Below are 23845 nucleotides of genomic sequence, written 5' to 3' on the forward strand. Positions count from 1 at the left end.
CACCGCGATGCTCGGGTATATATATCTATGCCAACTTCTTGTATCACGGGTTAGGCCTCCAACCACCCTGCATTTCTAGCCTGCTATAGTTTCATGGACTGCACACCGTACTAGTCGTTCTGCCACATTACAACCATTAGAATAAGCTATTCGGGTGCATTACCTTTAATCATTTGCTATTCTAGCAGGGCAAGTCTGCCATACCCATTAACAAATTGAACAGTCAAGGATGGCCAGGTAAGGTTATGGATGACCTACTGAGAGCGCTAAGATGAGGCGATGGGACCCCTGACGCCACGAATAATCTCAACGGCCATACTAAATACTTCCGGTAAATATACTCAACGAGTGAGTGTTACCCAAGGGTTTCCTTCAATAGTTTATGCGTGCTCAGCAAACGGAGTTACGTTCGTGTTCAGTTAACAATATTGGATCAATTCTTCTGTCCTCTTATGGCTGACGTTACTCTAATATATATGCGCTCAACGTCCAAAACCTGGCGGTTAGCCATTTGAAGGGAAGATAATCCTAAATCAAAACGAACCCCTACCACAGAGTTCCATTTGTGATATATACTATGAGCGCGTCAGATCTTCCCCTTTCGGTAAGTGCAGACGGGACCATCCTGGTGCAAGAAAAGAATATGCTGAATGACTCGGGTTGGGTACTCTAAGCTTTCAAAACGGCTGGCAGAACTACCCTTGAAATGTCTTATTGTGATGATGGATTCGCTCTTCAAGCCTGATCATAGGTATCGAAGTAGATAATGATTTCCTCCTCAACATGTATCCTGTGAAAGACGTCGATGTCAGGCATGTGCACGATGCGAGGCTGTTTCCATCCCCTCCATAACTCTATTATTTGCTTTGAGAGCTGTCGGAACGACGGTATGCATGCGCATACCAATGCCGTGTTCATTTCAATGCTGGACCAACCAGTTGTAGGTCCATTATGTTCTATGGACGCATTAGACATGCACCTAGAGCGATAATGGCAGGTTATAAGCGTAACGTACCTGAAATATCATCGCTGTGGGTGAGTTGTATTAAAGTCACCAACCTCAGGATACCTGCTACACAAGTCCTGTCTAGGTATTAGCCAGGACCTCAGACATGGACATCATTCCAGGTGGGTATGTGCAAGACAAGACTCTTACATTCCTCCAAGCCCGAACATGGTGATAGCAGAAACCTTCTGCCTCAAAGACAGATTAAGTGGCTTTAGCGCCAGAATGGGTGAAAAGGTGACGAAGATGTCAGTCCCAAGATTAATTGATGCATTGGTTACCCACGTGATCTCGCGTGGGAGGCAATGTCGTCCATCAATGGCAAGGTTCCAAAAGGATCTTACAGGGAGACAAAAAAGAAAACTGCTCAAGGTAACCCACACACCGAAGACCACAAGGACTGCAATGGCAATTCTCGATGCAAAATAAAACCAAGAATGCGAGAAGATCCGGTTATAGAGTATAACCATGGAAATTTTGGTAAGAACGAGACTGAGATTATACAACGGGATCATGATCCATAAGGCCTAAAGTTGATGTTATTAGACGTAAACCACTCTTGATGATGATAACTTACTCTGAGTTGGGTCTCTATCTGCTTTTGCTCTAGCTCTGAGCTGCTATGTCCCACTCCATTTTGAACCTCTGGCCCGTTACAACCACAAAGCCATACTCAGTTATCTTTGTCGGGGACGGCTCTCCCAAATTTCGGGACAGACATACCTATAATAGCAAAAGCCATAAAAGTAATGCTTATAATCTTGTCGCAACTCAGCTTCTAGTACGTCAGGAAGGGGGGATGATAGCATACTAGGGATATTGCCAACAGAGAATCATCCAAGCCTAGCGATTGAGTCAAGTATCGCACGGACAACCTCACCGCAACGGCAATTGCTGCTATAGTGGTGAATACTATAAGAATGGCAAGTGTATCCATTGTGAGATGTGAGGGCGAGAACTGCTGAGTGTACACGAAGCAAGTTGTCAATTTCTTGCGGCTCTTTTGTTTTCTGTTCTCCAAAGAAAGGAAAAATATGCAGGGGTGTGGACGTCATGGCCATTATATTTATCTACCTAACCGAAGAACGGTAGTAAGCCTCGATTCCAGATCTCAAGTCTAGGTCTCTGCTCTCACCCACTGGGCCTCGAAATAGAGCACTGGGCAACAGTATGATAGCTCATTCGAGCAATATATGGATACCAACTCTCCAAAACGGATACATGGTCATCCATTTGCCGTTCTAGACAACTCCCACCAATATATTGCCCCTTAGTTTATCTGCTGGCAACACCTTAATCCACAGGCAAGTCACTTGGTGGATTTACCTTTCACCATAGAGTGCTTATCCTTGTCAATGGCTGGATCGTAGTCTGTATCTACCAGTTCAATAATGTCATTACATCTGAAGATCACCCTTTGTTACGCTTGCGCTTGATGTCTAGTGCCACCTGAATTTCCATGCTAAATAACCTATCTAGAAATGATATACGTACTAGTGACCAATATGGAATACATATCACAGCAACCGAGTTCTGCTGAAATTTAACTTTCCCGATTGTGGACCGTGGGGGAAGGGGGGCTCATACAGGTCTCTGGCTCAAGTGCGTTGGGTATCTGACATGGTTTCCAGTCTATAGAGTTCTCGATTACAGAAAAGTGGATCCACGGCTAGAATCGAACAAGAGATGGCTACACCAGACCAGATTTCACATCAGATACATGCACTACCTCGACGTGTGTTAAACTCATGGCACAGCCAGCGCGAAGACATAAAGATTGACTACGATAGCAATAGCTATACTCTGCACTGGAAGTCGGAAAAGCATATTTTTTTCCAATGCCGAAATCAAAACGGTTGCACACGATCAGAGTAAACATGTATAACATATTCCCGAGGGTAGAAAGCTGAAACTGGCAACAGGCAGGGTGCATTCCGATTGGCGAATAGTCCTGCTTCTTCTGATACTCTCCTCTCGTACTAGTGGTTCCACTCTTAACTTTGTCACAATCTTTCTCGAACTAACTACGGCCCGCTGCCGATCAAATTCAAAGAAAGAATTTGGAGAATGGCGACAAGGGATACCCAGACGTATCCGTTCCGCCGTTCCGCCTGGAAACATATTGATGGATCGATCTTTTACCAAGCCCAGAACGGGCAAATATCAGGAGGTACGAAGATGCCTTCCCTATTTTTAGGTGCCATTAAAACCGAATTGATTGTGCCTCAAGAGGAGAGCGTTCAACAACATCCAACAAAAGACGAGCCTTCGATGATATGGGGATGAGCTCATTCCAGAATCAAGTATCCCAAGTCGGTTAGATTCCTATCTCTTCAGGAGGGGTAAACCTGACACCCAGAGGACATACGACAGATCCGGCCTGAAGAGTCAGATCTAGCAGTTGGCGGCTAGCAAAACGCGAAAAGAGTAAAAAAAGGATAAACAACGGGAGGACTGCATCCATGGAGACACAAGCAACTCTTGTTGCCGAAGTAAATGTAAAGATTCCGGCTCTGTACATGAACCAGTTGACCAATTACTGCGTGCAGGGCATACAAAGTGCTGAATTCTGACCAGAATCATCATCCATGGATACACAACGATAGTGTTATTATTGCTACATGCCAACAGATCATTCGCAGATAGCTTCCGCAGTCATGGTCTTTGGATGTAATATTCATCAGGCTATTCCCTTATCAGTCTTAGTAGAATCGCTGCAGATCATGGAAGCCACAAGGGAATCCGCAGTGGGAATTGAGCATGAAGAGCCATGGAGTCACCGTATCCAGAAACATGCCCGTCCATTTTCGGCCGGCGGGTAAACATCACCAGCATGTCGCGGCAAGCAATAGACGACGAACAGAGTGGGTATACCGGCGTTAGACTATGCTTGTGATCATGATCGATAAACATCAGCGTATCAAGAAAGTTACGATATTGAACTCGCGCCTTAATCACAGCAGACTCTATCTATGAGACAGGAACTCCTATTATCTCATTATTGTCATGCAGGAAGGTGACAGCACTATCGGGTCTTATATTATTGCTCTCTAGAAAAACGGTTATACTATGATCTAAACTATCGGACTGGACACCCTCTAAAGCTGGCTCGCCGAAGATACCTCCAAGATTGTCGGTGACTACACGAGTATTAAACAATGTATATATCCAGCTATGCGAGAAGTAGTCAAGCTGATTATGTAGTATAATTGATATATCTTGAAGTATCAAGATCTTGAATACTATTAATACTTGTACTGCTGTATTTCTTTACATCTCCACAGAGACCTCAGCAAAGATCCTTGGGATACCTGAATCGTATCGCTTGCAATCCTCTTGGACTGTGAGAATATATAACTGTGGCTCCAAGTGCCGGATCTCTCTTTCCCCGAAGTCCAGACAATAGCGACCAAATAATACTGTCCGATACTCCAGCGTTAGTTCGAGGCCCGCCAGATCACTGATTAGCTTGATACCTTGAAAATGGGCCTCTTCTGCTCCCAGGCCTCCGAGGATTTGAACTATATCTTCTACCTTCACGAAGACGAAGCGGTCCCGTATGTATTCCCTCCGCAATACCATTATAATGGCTAGAGTATTGTAAAACTTGGCATCATGAAGGTGGTCGAGGACGTTAAGATTATTTGGCTCGGAATTCTGTAGCATAATGCAGTTTCCTGGGGTATTGATTGACCCCGATAGCATTACCGAGGAGATAAAAAGTAATTAACAATGACACGAGATTTTTAAAAGTTGGATTGTGTATGTATTGGGAGGTGATACAACCGTGAGTAGACTTGACTACCCCCCACCAGATGTTACCAATAATTGGGTGAGTAGGCGACTCTTCACACAGACTCCTCCACTGACCCCTTCGTTGGATTGGTCATGCACTGCAAGATACACTGCTTTTGCAGGTAGGGGTACGGTCCGATTGGATATATACTCTTGCTATATTCGAATATCTGAGTGGTCAATCTCTTTTCATCTTCCAATCGCATGATATTGGTCAAAGGTTTACGCTGATCAAATATTGTCGTCTTCCTAGTGTTCTATTGCCGCAGGAAGGGCTTTCACCTCTGGCTACCTCTAGCGATTGGGTAATTAACACAGTCACAATATGGGGAAAGAATTGGTTCATCTTTCCCCTCTTCTTATGGAAGCCCACGAGTCGATGTATCGCGGGTGGGCCCCACATACACAAGCCTCTATCTAGATCAGATGCAGGGGGAATATGAGCTCCAACTGAGAAAAACAATTGCCCTGGGAGAGTTACTATTCCATACAAATTTAGAGGACTGGCTACATCATGACGCAGGAGAGAGAGTGCCAAGGCTTATTTGAGAGCCACGGACGGACGGATTACTTCTTGCAACATATGAGGTAACTACCGAGGGCAATGGAAAGCGAAACTCGTTTTCATTGTTCTTTCGTCACAACTTGTGATGGCGGCAGTCTTGCTTGCCTACCTGGTGGCTGCCTGCCAAGGAGCTCAGGAAGTCCTGACTTACTTCACTAGTACAGGTTAGAAGACTTGATGGTTCCAGAAAAGCCCACCGATCAACTTCTACCTTGAGCCAATCGACAGTCCTTTCGGCTAGTGCCTTAGGATCCTCCATCGGCGCGAAGTGCCCAGTATTTCGCACGACAGTGTACTTGACTTGATCTTTTGTAGACCCTCCACCTCCACCAAGACCAGTTCCAGTTCTGTGTACAATAGACTCCTGCAGTTGGCGGCTTATAAGCTGCGAGAGATCACCGAAAACGTATAGTGTCGATGGCCGCAAATGTGGAAGGTTGTGAAATGTAATCACCGGCTCCGGGCGGTAAAAGAGAACATCAGAAGGAGCTTCTAATGATAGATCTGGGAAAGCCAGGCGTCGGTCTGCTGGGGTGTTTGAAAGAAAAATTGGCCGAAGAAAAGTAAACAGTTCTTGGCTCTTCGTCGTCGTTAGGATGACTCCCCCTGTGCGGTCCCCAGGGGCACGACGGAGCCCATATTTAATCCACATGTCAAATGCTCGTGAATCCCATTTCCGGAAGCTAGAGCTGTTCCGAAACTGTGATATTGCCGTTCCTAGGCTGTCGAAGCTCTCTCTGCGACGCATGGATGCTTGCGCTGGAGGATATCTCCCTTGATTGTCTGCGGAGTATGGGAACACGATTGGTTCCACCAAGCAGAGGCCTTGGAAGATCCTGGGGTGCATGAGGGATATGTTCATCAACTGGGTTGCACCCATGCTGTGTCCTATACCGAATATAGGCCGTGGAAGCTTCTCGCGCAGTTGGTTGATCATCAGAATAAGATCGCGACAGTGGTCGAACCCGGAAGCTTTTTGTGCAAGTATCGTTAGCGTTAAAGAGGACAATATTCCGACGGATCAGAAAAGGAACAATACGTACGGTCGTTCCCTAGCTTTTTTTCATTAAGGACACCGCTTGCACCTTGGTGGACGGCATCCGCTATCCATATCCCTCGTAACTGCAGCCCCGCTTTCTTGGCTACTTGGTAGATCTCCACCCATAACGGCTCGTAGACCTCCTGAAAACATTTGTCAGGTATATCATTCTTAGCCACTTCCAGTATTTCAGTGATACCTTTGGTATTCCGTTGCCGTGAGCGGAAATGATACTTATATCCCCAGGGGATGGGTTGATGTTATCCCACGGCACGTATTGCTTCGCTATGATAGAGAGCGGGTCCTCTTGGCTGGTAGCCGTGGCTCTAGGATACTCGCGGATATGCTGACCCAGAAATTTATGTTCTATAACTTGGAAAGTCGCGGATATATCCATACTGGCCGGGGCCGAACACATCCCGGGAGTTGTTTTGTATCGTATCTCTTTCTGATCAAAGCAGCTGCGGTGGATATACCGGTTCTTATCATGAGATGCCAGTTAGAGCTCCAGGCAAAGAAGACTATCGGTCGCATGGGTGGCCACAGAACCCTAGTGCTACATGCCTTTGTCTAGAGCACCTTATCGAAGGTGGATGCGGAATATTGTAGGATTCGTATAGGCCGCTATGGCATGTCTGGCACGCAAAGGAGTATGTTAATAATGTGACCAATACTGAGTTGACGCCAATCAAATCGCAACTGTTGACGATGGAAGCACTACTAGTAGCAACGAAAGCCCCTCAGCCGCACACTTGTACGGTTCAGGAAAGTATATCTGACCAATCATGCGCAAGATGAGGTAGCGCTCCCACATGGGTCTGGAAATTGTGTGGAGTGGGTATTGATGCAAAGGAGGAAACTTGGGGCTGGTGGAGTAAACTGGGGCTTTTGGGATACGTCCATGTGCAAGTCCTGTCGGCTCTTCCTGTATCATACCGAAGCAGAATTCGGCAAGGGTCTAATATTGTCACTAGACGCGGGTTTTGCATCACCCTCTCATTTCAGGTTGATGGATCATGGGGGATTGCCACATCGGGCTTACTGCCTTTCGTGAGCAACTTCGGCGGCGAACCTCAACAGATCTGGAAAGTGTAGCTGGCCAATCGGAGGCACAACAAAAGGGGCCTTGTTCCAAGGCAGGCACAGGGGACCTGAAACGAACCAGGACAAGGGAGAGCCAGATGCAGAAACTCGTCAACATAGTACTAACCCTAGTGTGATCACATTTCGAGCTGGCATGTGGCAAGGTGTGACAGGACTAGGGGACATCATACGTGGCCAAATGCCACGAAACCCTTGGTTGTAGGGCATTCGCCATTACCAGTATCGTGCTTGGACTCTACAGAAGCAATAAACGAACATAGTACGGTTTCTGCAGAATCTCTAGCTAAAGTGAACAATTACTCCTCCTCCTTCCTGTGTCCTCATACTGTGAGGCCAGTGACTGCCGCCTGCGGGAATTGTTGCCCAGAGGCTGCAAGTATTGGGTTGGTATAAACTGCAACTGCAACATCGTCAGTTGGGATTATTTACAAAGCTCTGATTCCGAAGGATAAGGATAAAGGCTATCGGGATGACACCAAAGATCGAATACCCGAAGCAAAACGTCACATCCCCTAGGGTGAGGCGTCCAAACCCAACAATCTCCAGCATGCCACATGGTCTACAACTTATCCGAGATATATGGAGAAACTCAAAACAACGAAGTCCTCCCCAAGCACCGCAGAAGACTACAGGCCCAAGTTTAGAGAGAAATTATCCTCGTCGTTGTCATCTTCTCGAACTACCCACTGAGTTACTACTGGGGATTATAGCGTTTCTGCCGGATGTATCCAGAGCATGTCTGGTACTGACCTGTAAGCGATTATTCGGTACCGATACCACCGTTCTTTCATCAGACTTGCTACGTTTCGAACTGGATTTTGCGCCTCCCCTTTTCCACTACAAAAACGAGTACAGTTTTGCCACCCATCGATGGCAACTTATAAGACTATTGGAAAACAGCCGATGGCAGGCCTGCTCTAGGTGCTTGATGCTGCATCCTCTCGCCTCGTTTCCTAGGAAAGAACTGAAGAAGAAAGCTGAGGAGAGAATGTGCAATTTGGGAGATCTGGCCGGCATCATCGATCTATGCCCATGCAAGAAGTTGACCTACCACGGGCTAATGGATCTCGTCGGGGTATTTGTGACAGGGCAGGAGTCTATTACAGCCTTGGAAACTGTGGGTGCCCAGGAACGGTTCTGCTGGCATTCTTGCCTCACTCACTATGGACCTTCGGAAATCAAAATTGACATTTTTCCGGAGCTCGATGCAAACGGAGGACTGTATATCAGGACAGAATACTGGCTAGGTGTGGCCACTGAACAACCAGCTACAGAGCCGTTTCTGATGCCTCGTCTCGCTTGTCCACATCGATCAGCTGGCTTGTGGCTTGCAAATGCTCTTGAGGCTTCTGCGAAGTCTCAAAATTTTCTCTCTGTTATCTACAGCTTAACAAGGTGCGCAACATGTGCAACGGAATTGAGCTATCTTGGCACTGGGCCAATACAGATACAAGAAATGCCTGGGAAATCTGTATATATGTTCATCACTCAAAGATACTTTGGATCCGGAAGTCTAGCTAATATGGACCAGGAATGGGCGGTACAGAGGATTCACCCTGGCGATGAGTGGAATGATACGTATAACTGCGGTGAGCGGTGTGCTTGGAATGGTGATAATTATCCTCTATTAATGCACGATGAATAAAGAATACGGCCAGACCTAGTCTTGTTTAAACATCGCCATCGTATCTGCTTGCACATTTGATTGTATCAATGCGGGAAGAACACGTCGTAGAGGGTTAGCAGCGCATTCTATCTAGAACTCTAAATGAGCTTTGTCCGTGGAACGAACAGCAGGCGAGACTAGTATTCTATTCTATTCCAAATTGCACAGGTTAATGTGGTAAATCGTTGTCGGGAATATCCGGGAGCTTCTGTCCCAACTTCCACTTTTGTATCTATTCCTTGAGCTGTTTTGGGGGTCCGGGTTGGTCTGAGAATCTTTTATAGAAGGTTTATACCATGTATAGAGTACTCTTGAATCTGTGCGCAGTATATCAGACGGTATCAGATTCACAGTCTTTCTACTATATCTGATACTGGAGTTTTCTATAGAACACGCGCGAAGTTATAATCTTCTCTATCTTCTATTTTTTCTTACTGCTTGTATCGACTATCTCTAGTATAGTACCTGTAGTATTTCGGGAAATAGATTTAGATTTATATATACAGGAATCTAATACTGCTTTAAATAGAAATAAAACAAGCTTTAGATAGACTTTGAAAGATAAGAATAGAAACTGAGAGCGGAGAGCTACGAAGATATAATTATCTCCGCGGAAAGTGGTACAGATAATTTAAAATATCCGGGCAGCTTTTCCTTTCTCCTAGGTCGATTTAACTAATTCTCTAGGATGAGTTGTACTCGCTGAAGATCTACTCCGATTACTTGGATTGGCTATTTTATAAATACTTTGTCTATATTGATATATAATATTTATATTATAAGGCGAGTCAATCTCGGTAGATCTATTACTGCAGCTGTGGTGTGTATATAATATATTTAGTAATTTGGATAAAATATCTGAATATAGATAATCAGCAATCTAATTATTTATATTGATATAATTGTACTGGTAGACAGTCTGATATATCTTATTAGTAGTGATTTTATAATCCTTATTATTAAAAATAGTGGATAAATCAATAGACACAATACTTATAGAATTGACTTGCACTAAGAAATTACGCAGATTGTGTATAATATCTGTGCAGATTAATATTAGAGAATTATCAAATTTTAGCTATTTTTCTGGTCTTCTCTCAAGATTCTCAGCTTTGTCATTAAGTCCTAAATCAGTAAGCTAACCGCGTGTAGTAACACTTACCTGCAGTCACTCTTTGACTGCTGTTGTCAATGGACTGCGGTCTTAGCAGGACAGGAGTTGTAACAGAACTACTGTCGACACAAGGCTTCTGTCAAGATTGGTGTCACGGGTTCCACGGTAACCCCGTATGATAACTGCATCCTATATCCTGCCCGTTGTGCATAGACACCTCGGTGGCCGAACAGCAACATCGGAGGACAGACCCGTTGCCTTCTCAATAACAGACAGTAGCCCTTCCCAATCCTATTCTACCGGAAGAGGGGGGAGGCTCTCCTTTAGCTATAAAACATAGCTTGAAATCAATAAGAGAAAGACAAGAATTAGCCTTCTGTCTATATAGTATGTACTGCTTGCCTTTCGGCCTACGTACCCTTAGGGATCCCGAGAGAATCTCGGTATCTGGATTGACAGAGCTCTCGGATATAGAGAGAAAACTATGAATCTTATTTCTAGATCAGGCAGCCGCACTATATTATAGAAGTAGAGATAGGCTCAGATAGCCAGTTGAGATAAGCTATAATTTTTCCAGTTGAGATCGATATATCAGTATTGACAGAGAGAAATAAGTCTATATATCTTTACAATAATAGAGAACCAGTAGATAAACAGAAGATATCGGGGCCTGCATCACTAGCTTTCACTTAGAGAAGACCAGACCCGGTAATAAGACTGGCTGGGAAGAGATAGTACTAATAAATTATTGACAGAGATACAAAAGAGAATGTAGTATATGGAGTCTTGAATTTCCATAAAATAGATAATAAATCCTCTAGAGAAGATTTATCTAAGAAAACTATCTATTCCCAACCAGCACAACTGACATAACTGTTACAGACCCTTGTCTAGCGTACCTTGCTCAGAAAAGCGGACGCGAAAGACAGAAAATAATAGGACAGAAAGAAGCTACAAGATAACCAACAGATAGTTATAAACAGTATTCAACAACACTGTTAGCAAGCAGCCGATGTCAGTCTCACCACGTGACTATCTACTCCGAGGTCTATAGATATAATTAATCTCTCGACTCTAATATTCGCTGAAACTGCGTCTCTTATCTAGATATCAAGTAGACTAGATCTATATATTATTCTCGCTATTGACTACTGAAGTCAGGTGCAGAGTATAGTATTATCGAGCTATATTAGTTCAGATCTGAGCCAGCAACGGTGAAAGGAGAATATAAAGAGGCAGAACAGAACAGAACAATAGAGTATAAAATAGAAGAAAGCAAAGAACAGAAGAGAGAAGAGGAGGATAGAGAAGAAATAGAGAGATTGATGCAGTGGTGAGCACATGGATGTCAATATAATGTAGCTGGAGGACAACGCAGGCTGGGATCAGATAGACTAAAGATGGTCCAACTGCTATAGAGATAAGGCCCGATTAAGCAAGAGTAAATAATATCTCAGGTTGGTGCTTTGCCAGAAATGGGAGGACTACTGGATCGCACGGTATACTATAGGGGGCTGTGTGTCGGGTAAATAAATAGAGGGAAAGGAAAACGGAAATTAGGAGCTAGAGACTGGCCGCCAGACTGAGGGAAAGAGAAGGGAAAGTGCGTCGTTCTTCAGGGACGCACGGCGATCTTTATATAGATCAACTTTTGAGTTGAGCGGGCGACGTAAAAGCGGCAGGGCGCCGTCCCCAGAAAGGTAGGCACGTTCCTCAGCTAGGCACTAGTACTAGTAGTAGTAGTAGTAGTGATCTTTGAAAGGCGGTAAAAGGGGCGGTGAATCTCTCGGACATGGCATGGACTAACAGGATTGGTTGACAAAAGATGCTAGGGCCTTGTCAATAGATCTAATTGGTTAATGCAATCACTGATTGGAGTTGGTAATATTTTACACAATACTTCCATCTCGATGCTCCCCTCCATTCATCATCAACAGATCGGCCACTGCTACGATGTACGACGATGAGTACCAGTGTGAGACTTGCATGGACACCTTTTGGGACCAAGGTGACTACGAGTGGCATATGGATGACTATGGTCATTGGCCTGAATGTGAGACATGCCCTCGCGCCTTTCGTACGTCTCGCGCTTTCATTGTGAGACTTGCCCACGCGAGTTTCGCTCCCAGAATGCTGTCCATCAGCACATGAGGGCGGTGGGACACTGGGCTCCCAGGGTGCCCTGTGAGACTTGCAACATGAAGTTTTCCACCGACCAGGCGGCAGAAATGCATATGAAGAGTAAGGCTCATTTTAGAAACTACTGCCCTACTTGTGAAAGACGATTCCAGAGCGAGAACGATCTCCACATGGTAAGACATTTTCATCTGATCGCATCCGGGCATTCGAAACGTAGTACCTAGAGCCCTGACACATACATCGATAGCATCTCAATTCGAAGATTCATCGCGCAAAGAATGTCCAGTGCCCATTCTGCAATGCCAACTACACATCCGCCAGCGGCCTTGCCCACCACCTTGAACGAGGCTCCTGTCCTCGTGCCGCCACACTTAACCGGGAAACTATTCTCCGCATAGTTCACGAGAGGGATCCACAAGGGGTCATCACAAATAAGCAAATTGAGTGGCATAAGGAAAGCACTTCCCACTACTCTGCTACTAACCACGCGTTCAACGGATCGTGCTGGGAGTGCTACCTATGTCATCGGGGGTTCCGCTCTGTCACAGCACTGGATTCACATCTCAACTCTTCGGTCCATAAGCAAAACGTGTATCATTGCCCGAACTCACAGGGTAAATGTGTCAAGCAGTGTACTACCCTAGCTGCGCTCTTTAATCACCTAGAGAGCGAGGCATGCTCGTTTATGCGCTTTGAGAAGGTACGGCAGAATGTCGACAGAATCTTCCAGTCACGAAAAACGATTGCTTTCCAACGCTAATTGGACTGCCACCATCTGTTGTTGTGACAGCATGTATATACCTTTCATACAAGTGACCACAAGTTGCTCGGCCCGTGTTTCAATACGTGTGGTGGTCCCACCAAGAGCGTGTTCGGTCTTTTAGGAGTTTGTCTTTGGTTTAATGCCTGAAACCTGCTCGGTGTTCGTAGGCCGGATCCTCCCTGGATGGTTGGGTTTCAATGCCAGCAAGTTGTTGTTATGACTTCAACCCAGTGTAGGGTCTCATGTAACTGGTCGGGATCCTTGTATTCAAATCATTCATATACGAGTTACATTCCTAAACGGGGGTTAGCGCCACGCCCAGTCGGCATATCGGTTAAAACCATCTCACCACTAGTAACCTTCAATGAGTATTCTTGACTCATAGCGTGGAAGGAGCGGGGAACCATCATCAGATAATGCAAGCTTTCCCGGTGTCTTTCCGAACCATGTAACCTTAAAAGCTACTCGAACCCCCCAATTGATTCTGATCATCACACTCAGAAAGAAAAGGTCTACGCTGCCTCACCATCATTCCACCAAGAAAAAAAGAACAAACCATCAGCAGAATGTCCTCACCGAATCCCCTCGAAGGCGTCCCGCCACATATCCGCAGCCTCCTCACCACCCTCCACAAACAATCCACGACCCAGGAATCCGCCATCACAGATGCCGACTTTGAAAGCCGAACCTTCGACGACGTGATGCGCGACAAGTTCATCGCCCTTGATGAAGACAAATCCCAATATCTCTATCAGCTGTGTCGCATCATCAACGCCAAGACCGTCGTCGAAGCTGGCACGTCCTTCGGCGTGAGCACCATCTACCTGGCCCTTGCCGTGTCAGCCAATGTTGCAGCAACGGGTGGTACGGGTCGTGTTATAGCGACTGAGAACGAGCCAACAAAGGCGGCTAAGGCCCGGGAGCATTGGGCACAATGTGGGGACGTCGTTACTAATGTGATCGACCTACGGGAGGGAGACCTCCGTGAGACTTTGAAGAAGGACGTGGAGGCAGTGGATTTGTTGCTCCTTGATAGTATGCCTGTTCTCCTTTCTGTGAATTATTGCTCACTTCACCTTGCTAATTGTCGTCGGTAGTTTGGACTCCCATGGCTTTGCCGACGTTGAAGGTAATCCTGCCGCGTATGAGATACGGGGCTGTTGTCGTGGCGGATAATACCATTGCCGCGGCGGACAAGTATAAGGAGCTTCTGGACTTTATGCGCGACCCTGCTAGTGGATTTGTTAACATGACCCTGCCGTTTAATAATGGGCTGGAGGTCAGTACTTATTTGCCCGCGCAGTAGAGCATTCTTCTCCTGGGAGGCAGTGAGAGTCACCATTGGCGGAGTCATGACATCCACCATGGCTAACCCAGTTACCTTTGGATTATTATTGCTCCAACGAGTATAGGACCGCTCCCTGGTAGGCAGGGTGACTGAGGGACTGCACTATGTGCACCGTAGAAAGCTGCGCCTCGGCAATGTATGACAACCATGTGAATAAACCAACTTAGTCATGAGTGAACATTTATTTCTCACATCAAGAACAGTACACTAAAATTCAAAGCCGGCGCCCGGGTCTTGTATCCTTTTATTACACAATCACCAAGTGACGGTTATAAGGGGTATCCGGCAACACTGTTAGACAGCGGCCGATAACAGCCGTGTTATATGACCTCACATAGCAAATGGTATCCACGCCAAGCAATAGTATATAGTATAACATAGACCAAGATAATATAAAAGGACCAAAGATATATAAGGACACTTATTTATAGATTTAGTTTAGTTCTTTGTGATCAATCAATACGAGTACTACAAAGTTATTCTTATAAATAAACCAGTCTCAACTTCTTTGTCCTCGTCTAACTACTGAGTATACATACTTGACAGATCTGGCTCTTTGGACTCGAGTTCTGTATCGACTGCAACCCAGCCTCGACGGTAGTCTTGTATCGACGGAAGCCCTACTTGCGACCCCCGTTCTGCCAAGGCCGCAACCCTTTGACGACGGCAGTCAGAGAACGACTGCAGGTAAGTATTACTACACGCGGTTAGCTTACTAGTTTAGGACTTGACGACGAAGCCCCGGGCGTAACATATACAAGGGAGAAGAGATATAAATATTGTAATTATATTTCTCGAGAGCATTATATATTAGACAAGCGGTCAGAGAAGCCGGCTTATACTATCGTATCGCTGAAAATATAGATAAACAGGAGTATAACCGCTTTATTTATATCTGAGTGATAATCTTTACAGTCTGAACATAGGGCGAAGATATAGCACTTTTGACCGGTAGTAAAGAGAGTGATATAGCAGGTAAAAAACACAAACAAATAATTCAGGCTGGCCACTGTTAGCTTCCCAATCTTCAAAGCGACACATCAATGAATACTAGTCCATATATTGTCAGATCTTACGTGGCATTAGTCGTGGGGAAACTTCGGAACCATGTCCTTGGCATCTCTAACCTCAGATTGGTCCCCTCTGTCCGGATCAGCTGGGGGTCCATTCTTTGCGGCAGAAAGCGCGAGCTATCCATTTCCCGCGTAGTGCCATTTTCCGGATGGGTCTGACTCTGACATGTCCAGACGCGTCTTGCAGGCATGGTTCTCCTTGATGATTCTGCTTTGGTTTTTCGATTTTATGACAACCCTGACCGATTTCTTTGATGAATATGACCCAACATGACAAAGAAAAATAATAAAAAAGGGACCAGGGCGCGTGACGAACGCAAACGAGGTAACACAGGAGCGCGGTCGTCAGAACTTACAAGAGCCCGGCAGAATCCATCAAGGTATGGAATAGAATCTTTAAAGGTGAAGCTGGCTAAATTGCAATCTCTAGCGAGTTGTCAACAAGCTCCATCAGTCTTCCACTCAAAGACCAACATTTATTGCTATCCTCTCTCCAGTGCGTCCTAGAAGAAATGTGCGAAGCTTTCGGGGCCAAACATTATCAATGTCAATCACTTCTAGAGAAGCATGGCTGGACCGAGCCAAAGTCACTGGAGCTACATTCCTGGTGTCGGGTTATCTTAAATTGCCCGGACAAGTTATCATCACTATTAGAACCGGTTCATGAAGAAGAAAGAAGACATATCCTCAATACTTGTGCCAACATTCGTCACTCTGCAGTTCATCGCCTACCACAGGACGCTGAATCGATCTTCCGGAGCCTGGACGCTGGGATAGGTCTGGCCAAGATGCATCGGGATGCAACAGTTGTTCAGTATATTCAGAATCTCCGGTCGGACTTCCAAACCATTATCAAGGACACTTGGTCACGGAAACATGCCTTGCAGGATAAGTTGCAGACACGACTTGAACAAATCTCGAAAGAGCAGGCCCGGCTCAAGCAGACAGCAATGCGGGATGCTAAAACAGAAGTAGACAACTGTGTTAGAGAAGCTGGTGCACGACTTGTAGACTGTGTTAACGCGATGTCACACAAAATGGCATCAGCTGCCCAGGCCATATCAGATAGAGACGATTTCTCCGAACCGGATATCGACAAAATCCTGCTAGAGGCAGAAAAAGCAGGCGTCGTTCCTTTCGCGAAGCTGCCTGGATAAGCTCTGTTAACCGCATATGGCCTCAATAGCCCGAGGACTACAAGCTCCCTTCTGGCCATCAATCACGACCATGAATCACGTACTGCTACTCAGTCCCAATGAATGAAACTTGTCAAGTTTTATTGCAAATATGTTGCTGCACAACAAAAGGCCTACGATCCTCTTTTTGAACTGACAGAAAGTCAAGAGCCCATTGAGTGCCCGGGAAATATCATAGGGAGGCCAGATTTGGAATGAACATACATACCACAAGGCCAGATGTTAAATAGATGCCACGGGGTAGTGTGAGGAATTCCTGGCTTCAAGTGTGGAAGCTGCTGCTTGCTGGTCGACAGACAATCTGCCCCATCACGTGGATCTCAAAAGGGTTTATAGATGTGTTTGCCGGAAATGTATGATACTCTGAGGATTTTGATATGCTATAGACGACCAGATGGAGAAGCTTTGGTTGTGTTTCTCACAACTGGGCTTCTTAACCTCAGGGGAGTTTCATGAGTGGCGACGCGAATGTATATTTCCTACTAGAACATTTGAGAAGATCACCTTTACTGACTCCTGAGAACTATATGATAACCACCAGTAATCAGTTGCCGTAAGAAGGGAATTTATGAAGCAGGGCCTGGGACTAAAGGTTAATTATTATCGAGTGGCCAGATTCTTCTAAAAGCGGGGGAGAAGGAATAGAATTGGAATGGTAGCGGGACAGACCGCTGGGAGACTGATAGAATCCCAGGCCCTCGCTTTATATCGCACGAGCTTATATGCAAGATACCAACTTGAAAGCTGTCTAGTTCTCTCTTCTGTAAATATTTCACTATATACTGACAGCCAGTATTTTAGTACATGGATATCGCTTGTTCTTGCTTTAAATGATTAATACCTCGTAACAACAGAATATAATAACAGGGGTTGCTTACAATATCTACTTTATACTTCTTCAATTGTCAAGTCTGTATTCCGGAAATGATCTTCCGTGCTTTGTTTCTTTGCGCCGACAATATCAACATGTCACTGAAGAAAGAAATCAAATCCTTGATAGGGATTGTCTTTGTATAATTGCCAGTTTTGTCGAATAAATACTTTTAGCTCTGTGAGGAACTCCTCGATAGGATTTAGATCCGGCGAGTAGAATGGCAAAAATTCGAGTTGAACCCCCTTCTGTAAGCACATTTCTTTTACTCTCTGCGATCGATGAAAGGAGGTATTGTCCATAACTAGAACCGACCTAAGGGCAGGAAATCTTCCACAATGATAAAGTAACTCCCCGATAAAATCCTCAAAGACCGAGGCATCCGTTGATCCTTGGAAGATACAAGAAAGAATAATACTATCTTGAATATATACCGGAAGCATATAATACCACTGACCGCAGTAGAATTTTATAATTTATACAGATATTATATCTTGAAGAGACCAGCCTGTTCTTTTAATGTCTATGTGTTCGTCACATCCAGACTTATCCACAAAAATAAATTGATCTGAGCGAAAATATAAGATTCTATCAAAATATTCCTCTTACAAGTCAGTGTTTTGTTCATTTTCTCTCCGTTTAGCTTTCTTTTTGGACCAGCCTTTATATAAAAGAGCACGTGTAATACTAGATGTTGTTACTTTCTTTTTAAATATGTCACAGATGAATTCAGCTATCTTATATGTTCATCAATTGTTATTATTATATCGGCGGCCTTTATCTTTGACGCGCCAAGATTTGGTGCCATCTTTGCGCGGTCAGATTATATCAAAAGGAATATAATCGACAGATCCTCACCAAGGAGGGAGGGGTATGGAGGTGTAAGGTCAAGGGGTATTTATTGTATTAGTACTTGACCAGGTCAATTACTCTGTTACAGTGTACGGATCATCTATTGCGCCGTGCCGCCGGTGTTGATTCCTGATGTCCCACTAATCCTAATCCGGATGCATCTCCCTTTCCGGGCTTAGCTCACCATCACTGAATGCGCAACAACAGGACCATTAAGCAGAAAACCACCAGCCCAACAAACGTCGCCTTTAGCAACCGATGATGAATTGGTCTGACAAGCGCACTGCAAGATATCACTTGCAGTATTCTCAGATTGATGTATTATTTACAACTGACTTCTCAGGCATTCATAGCCGGGCCTACGCGTCGTCTGGTCGGCGGGCCTGCAGCAGGAGGCGTTGGCAGGTGCTACATTGACCTGTAACGAGAAGAGTTGGATCGCCTGACAAGCTGTTTCCACCGGCTTTACCTGGTTTATGGTAACTATGTGGTAGTTGGGTCGAAGATTTACCAACTCAATTATCATACATCGCCGTTTCCGGCATGCGGGCTGGACTCGGGGGTAGAGCCTGGAAACGGCTGGAGATCAGGACCAGGGCAGCCATTGCGCAGCACGAAATCGTTGCGTTTCTCTTTTTTCAACTGACATCTACATAAGCATAGCAGATTTGATGCATCGGTCAACTTGAGATATTCCAATACGGCAAGCTCGATGAGGGCTGTCGATGCTCGAAATTCTCTATTCATGTTTATAACCTAGACGTTTGTTACTACGAAACCCGAAGCCACGCAGGTATTTTGCTTCAAAATGGTAGCTGACTCCCCATTTGGCTGCCTCTCTCGGCGGAGAGTCCAGCTCATTCTCTCCATCTCCTTCTTTCTTTTGCTCCTCTCCTACCCATTCCGCTCATCTATCGTACCCTCGGTGGTGCCAGCTACCTCGCCTCCAATCGCCCGTGAACTGCCTGCTCGCACTCTGTTATCGCGTCCACTATCCCGTGATGGCACCACGATTCCTAAGATCATCCATCAGACATGGTTTCCAGCGGGCAGCAACATGAGTGAGCGTGCTCAAGAATGGGTACACGGCATGCGGACCCAGAACTCGGACTGGGAATATGTGCTTTGGGATGACGAAACCAATCGGATGCTGGTTGAACAGTATTTCCCTTGGTTCCTGCAGACCTATGATAGCCTTCCGAAAGAAATTCTCCGGGCGGATGTTGTTCGTAATTTTTATATGTATTTGTTTGGCGGGTAGGTCCTTCAAAGCGCTTCGTCCAGTCAATCATTCGAAATGTCACTAATTGCACAGGATGTACGCCGACGTGGATACTGAAGCCTTGCGCCCCGTTGCACCGCTGTTTGCCGGGCATGAAACCGCTCTTGCCGCACATCAAGATATCCTCTCGTCTGCCCAGCCATTTCAAAAAGCTACCATGCAGCGTGCATTCCTAGGCCGCATGGCTCGCACGGTAGACATTCTGAGCTCCGCTGCGGTGCCCAACGGCTGGATGGCATCGCCCCCAGGCCACCCGTTTTGGCTTCTTCCGGTTCTCAACGTGATCGAACACCCGGAGGGAACGGGTGATGGATCTGTTGAGGGTCTGACCGGACCTGGGGCACTGAGCTTGATGATCAAGAAATACTGGGACAACTTCAAAAATAATTCATTACGAGAGCATGCATGCAAGACTATTCAACGGCGGGAGCCATCCTGGCAGTTGTTTTGCGATGAGAGTGAGCTTGCCATGGGCGCGCACATCCAAGACGCGCTGGTGCTCCTGCCGGAGAAGCAGGTCTACCCCTTCAGCTGGGTGGATGATGCGAACAATGCCTCCGTTTGCCAGGCGGCGTGGGAGAACCCGACCTTCGATCCGGAGGAGTGCAAACGATTGATGGAGGTGGAAGCTTGGCCGAGTTACTTCATTACGTATTGTACCCATTCTTGGTGAGACTTGTGTACTATTAGAGGTTCGGGTTTCTTTTTTACTTCTTACCAGAGAATTGGATCACTTCAAGTTCTTACCCTTCCTATTACTATAACATGAACGATGATTTCTATTTAATCAACAGTTAACCTTTTCGGCCCATATGGTCATTTTCTGGAGTTAGTAGCACTATAGCAATACAAACAGAAGACAAAAGGCTTGAATGCTACTACAGTGGGGCGGGTCCCTTCCATGCCGCAAGCGGGTGAACATGTTAGGGTGCAGGAATGTAAGATGACTTTCATTTCAAGGTTTCATCGACCCAAACAATTTGGATTGGGACGCTTGGCAGGACCAAGAAATGAGAAACCAGAACCTGCAAAGGTAAAAGAATCAAGCTCAGTCTGCCTCGGCTTAATGTAACATCAGCTAGTACCCGACTTGGCTTCTGGGGCGCGCCTGCCTCGAGCTTTTGTCGCAAACGGCGAAGCGGGCGCAGAGCAGGGTTTAATAGATTATTATTAGCTTCTCGACCCTTTTTCTTTTCGGTGTCTTACTGTACTGTGGAGCGCGCTCCGCGAATGGAAGGTGTTCCAGGCAACCATTTTTACTCACTTGGTTAGGGCAACGGGCAATCACACCCATCCGCTAGTTCCGTACAACAGCCCCGGTCGAGTGATACCTAGACCTCCAGTTCCCGAATTTAAGTAACAATTGGAGCCAGCTCATGAATCTCCTTTGGCTGCTTGTGTTATTGCCATTTTGCGTGTACACTTAACACTTAATAGCAATGGTTGTCTGATGAAACTAGACGCGCCCTAGGCAAATGGACCCCACTTAACGAATTGGTCTTACATCGCTCTGCCACCTTGTCGTTGATTTGGGGCTTGAGTTGGGATTAGAGTCACTTGGAGAATTTTTAAACTTCTTCTGGTCAGAGAGAGATACCAGGTGAAACAATAGAGGTGAAATGACATATCAAGAACTCAATGGCGGCAAAAAGCCGACATGGAATATCACCTTAGATATTCTGTACGTCCGTTGGTGCTACCCCCGTTTACCTGAACTAGCTGACGGCAATCAGATCCTGGGTCTTCTGGTCGAACCTCACGGTCTTGTTCAATAAATGGATCTTAGACTCGACGGAATTCAGTAAGTCGAACACAGTCGCGTTGCATGATAATTATTCCAACTAACTGTCTTAACAGGATACCGTGAGTGAGTTGCTATCTGAATCTGCTTTCAATTGCTAAAGAATTGCAGCCATCCTTCTCACGACATGGCATCTTGTATTCGCTACGGTGGTCACCCAGGTCCTGGCACGGACAACGACCTTACTGGATAGCCGTAAGAACATCGAGATGAATAGCCGAATGTATGCGCGCACGATGCTTCCCATTGGTCTGCTATACAGCGGCAGCCTTGTCTTCGGAAATATCGTGTACCTCTACCTCAATATTTCGTTTATTCAAATGCTGAAGGTATCATCCTATCGCCCTGTCAAGCTGATGTACCTCAAAGACAAAACGAACTGACAACTCCTGCAGGCTGCCGGGCCAGTCGTCACCCTCCTCGTCAGCTGGTCCTGGGGAGTAGCAACACCTTCAATGGAGGTACTGATAAACGTCCTAGTCATCACATGCAGTGTGGGCCTTGCCGTATCAGGCGAAATCCAATTTTCGCTGCTCGGCATCTTTTACCAGATGGCCAGTCTCTTCTGCGACGCGAACCGGCTCGTAATGATGCAAATCCTGCTCTCTGACGACGGCCAAAAAATGGACCCGCTCGTCAGCCTCTACTATGCCGCGCCGGTCTGCGCTATCATGAACTCTATAATTGCCTGGAATACGGAGCTCAGAGATTTCCAGTGGAGCGTAGTCCCTAACACGGGTTATTTGACGCTGTTGTCCAATGCTGTGGTCGGATTCATGCTGAACGTTTCGATCTTTGTACTTGTATGTGACTTCGTCCAGCACAAGCAGAAAACAGGCTGACAATGTCTTCAGATCGGAAAGACGTCGGGACTCACCACGACACTTGTCAGTATTCCGAAGAACATTCTGCTTATTGTTGCCTCGGTTGTGCTTTGGCACACGCAGGTCAGCACTATTCAGATCGTGGGTTATTCGTTGGCTTTGCTTGGCTTAGTGTACTATTCTCTTGGGTGGAGGACGATTAAAAGCGGTATAGAGAATGTTAGGGCTTGGAGGAAGGACCCTGCGAGGAGTATATATTCGGATAGAGTCTAATTATATGATTTTATGCAATGAAAAGCGAATCCATGTTGCGTTTGGACCAAAATGGTGCTCTCTGTAGTGTATATGGTCGGGCTTTAGGCCACCAAGTTTGAGATGGGGTTCGGTGGGCACTGGCTTGCATTTATATGTTCAATAAACTAATTACAGTGTTTCTTGTGTACAGGGATTATAATAGCGCATAAAAGTCGTCCTTATGAGAATCATCGAGAATACTACAATATCGGAACTTTAAAACGCCCAAAAAAGAGCATGAACCACATATATTCATTTTGCTATACAGGCGTGATATCCATAGACCCTGTCCTATGGCATGCTACAGTATTAATGCACACGCATTGTTTGACATTCTTAGTACCGTCACTTCAGGCGTAACAAGACAATGGATAGATACGATTGAAGTTTATCCAGCGGTGCTTCAAATGTCATAGAACCTGTAGAGATCTCTAGGCAAGCCTTACCCATCTGATAGCCTTTAGAAATGTGTATAATCATCACAATTTATGCGCAAGGAGCATAAAGCATATATTAAGTCATGTTCTGGACTTCCCCCTTTCTGCGGTTCATATAGGAGGATGTGGGGGCCCCACCATCAACCTTTATCTATCATATTCATGCAGATATACCCCTCCAGGAGAAGGGTATTGGTTTCCGTTTCAAATTTCTCGTAGTACATAGTACGATAAACTCGAATGATGTTGCCGAGCTAATGGCGATCGTAGCCGTTCAATATTTAGGCCCAATCTTAGGTTCCAGGTGACGATTGCATGCATTACAGTAAGAGCTTCAGCTAAGGTTCAAAACAGAAGGGCTGATCAATGAGATCTATCAATTTCATTCAAAATAGTAAGATCCGCGCGGTCCGACTATCTTGTCGCAACCGTATCGCTTAACAACCTTTCCCCTGTCGATCTTTCGTTTAATTTAAGCGTTTTTATGTGGCACTTCTACTTTTATCGTGTCAAGGTGCATTGGTGTTTTCATTGAACAAATGTCAACATTGTGGTTGTTTAGGGTTTCCAATCACAGGCGGGATTACCTGTTTCGGCAAAGTGATTGACGCGTTCGGCTTCACAATATTGAAGCTTCCGGCGACCCTATATTCCAAAACAAAACAGTGGATTTGAT

The 23845-nt window shown here is 45.6% G+C and overlaps 6 protein-coding genes across 6 annotated transcripts; 4 read left to right on the plus strand and 2 right to left on the minus strand.

Annotated features, from left to right (window-relative positions):
• Positions 1-903: 903 nt before the first annotated feature.
• ABOM_002752 (uncharacterized protein) lies at positions 904-1176 on the minus strand (the record flags this gene model as incomplete). The annotated part of the gene is made up of 3 exons (XM_022529882.1): positions 904-956; positions 1016-1083; positions 1157-1176. Coding segments are annotated over 3 exons (141 nt in total), but the record flags the coding sequence as incomplete, so codon positions are not given.
• Positions 1177-5439: 4263 nt separating this feature from the next.
• Positions 5440-6802, minus strand: ABOM_002753 (uncharacterized protein; the record flags this gene model as incomplete). Its single annotated transcript, XM_022529883.1, has 3 exons — positions 5440-6338; positions 6410-6548; positions 6605-6802. The coding sequence occupies 3 exons, from the start codon at positions 6800-6802 to the stop codon at positions 5440-5442; spliced, it is 1236 nt and encodes a 411-aa protein (XP_022391715.1).
• Positions 6803-13757: 6955 nt separating this feature from the next.
• On the plus strand, positions 13758-14497 carry ABOM_002754 (O-methyltransferase; the record flags this gene model as incomplete). Its single annotated transcript, XM_022529884.1, has 2 exons — positions 13758-14226; positions 14289-14497. 2 exons carry the CDS (start codon positions 13758-13760, stop codon positions 14495-14497), a joined length of 678 nt encoding a protein of 225 aa, XP_022391712.1.
• A 1385-nt stretch (positions 14498-15882) lies between these two features.
• ABOM_002755 (uncharacterized protein) lies at positions 15883-16769 on the plus strand (the record flags this gene model as incomplete). Its single annotated transcript, XM_022529885.1, has 2 exons — positions 15883-15992; positions 16043-16769. 2 exons carry the CDS (start codon positions 15883-15885, stop codon positions 16767-16769), a joined length of 837 nt encoding a protein of 278 aa, XP_022391711.1.
• Positions 16770-19339: 2570 nt separating this feature from the next.
• On the plus strand, positions 19340-20486 carry ABOM_002756 (glycosyltransferase family 32 protein; the record flags this gene model as incomplete). Its single annotated transcript, XM_022529886.1, has 2 exons — positions 19340-19788; positions 19847-20486. The coding sequence occupies 2 exons, from the start codon at positions 19340-19342 to the stop codon at positions 20484-20486; spliced, it is 1089 nt and encodes a 362-aa protein (XP_022391646.1).
• Positions 20487-21432: 946 nt separating this feature from the next.
• ABOM_002757 (uncharacterized protein) lies at positions 21433-22711 on the plus strand (the record flags this gene model as incomplete). Its single annotated transcript, XM_022529887.1, has 6 exons — positions 21433-21494; positions 21547-21614; positions 21671-21676; positions 21726-21943; positions 22010-22417; positions 22469-22711. 6 exons carry the CDS (start codon positions 21433-21435, stop codon positions 22709-22711), a joined length of 1005 nt encoding a protein of 334 aa, XP_022391713.1.
• Positions 22712-23845: the final 1134 nt, after the last annotated feature.

This window comes from Aspergillus bombycis, assembly GCF_001792695.1.
Source record: "Aspergillus bombycis strain NRRL26010 chromosome Unknown contig00019, whole genome shotgun sequence".
Taxonomy (NCBI): Eukaryota; Fungi; Ascomycota; class Eurotiomycetes; order Eurotiales; family Aspergillaceae; genus Aspergillus; species Aspergillus bombycis.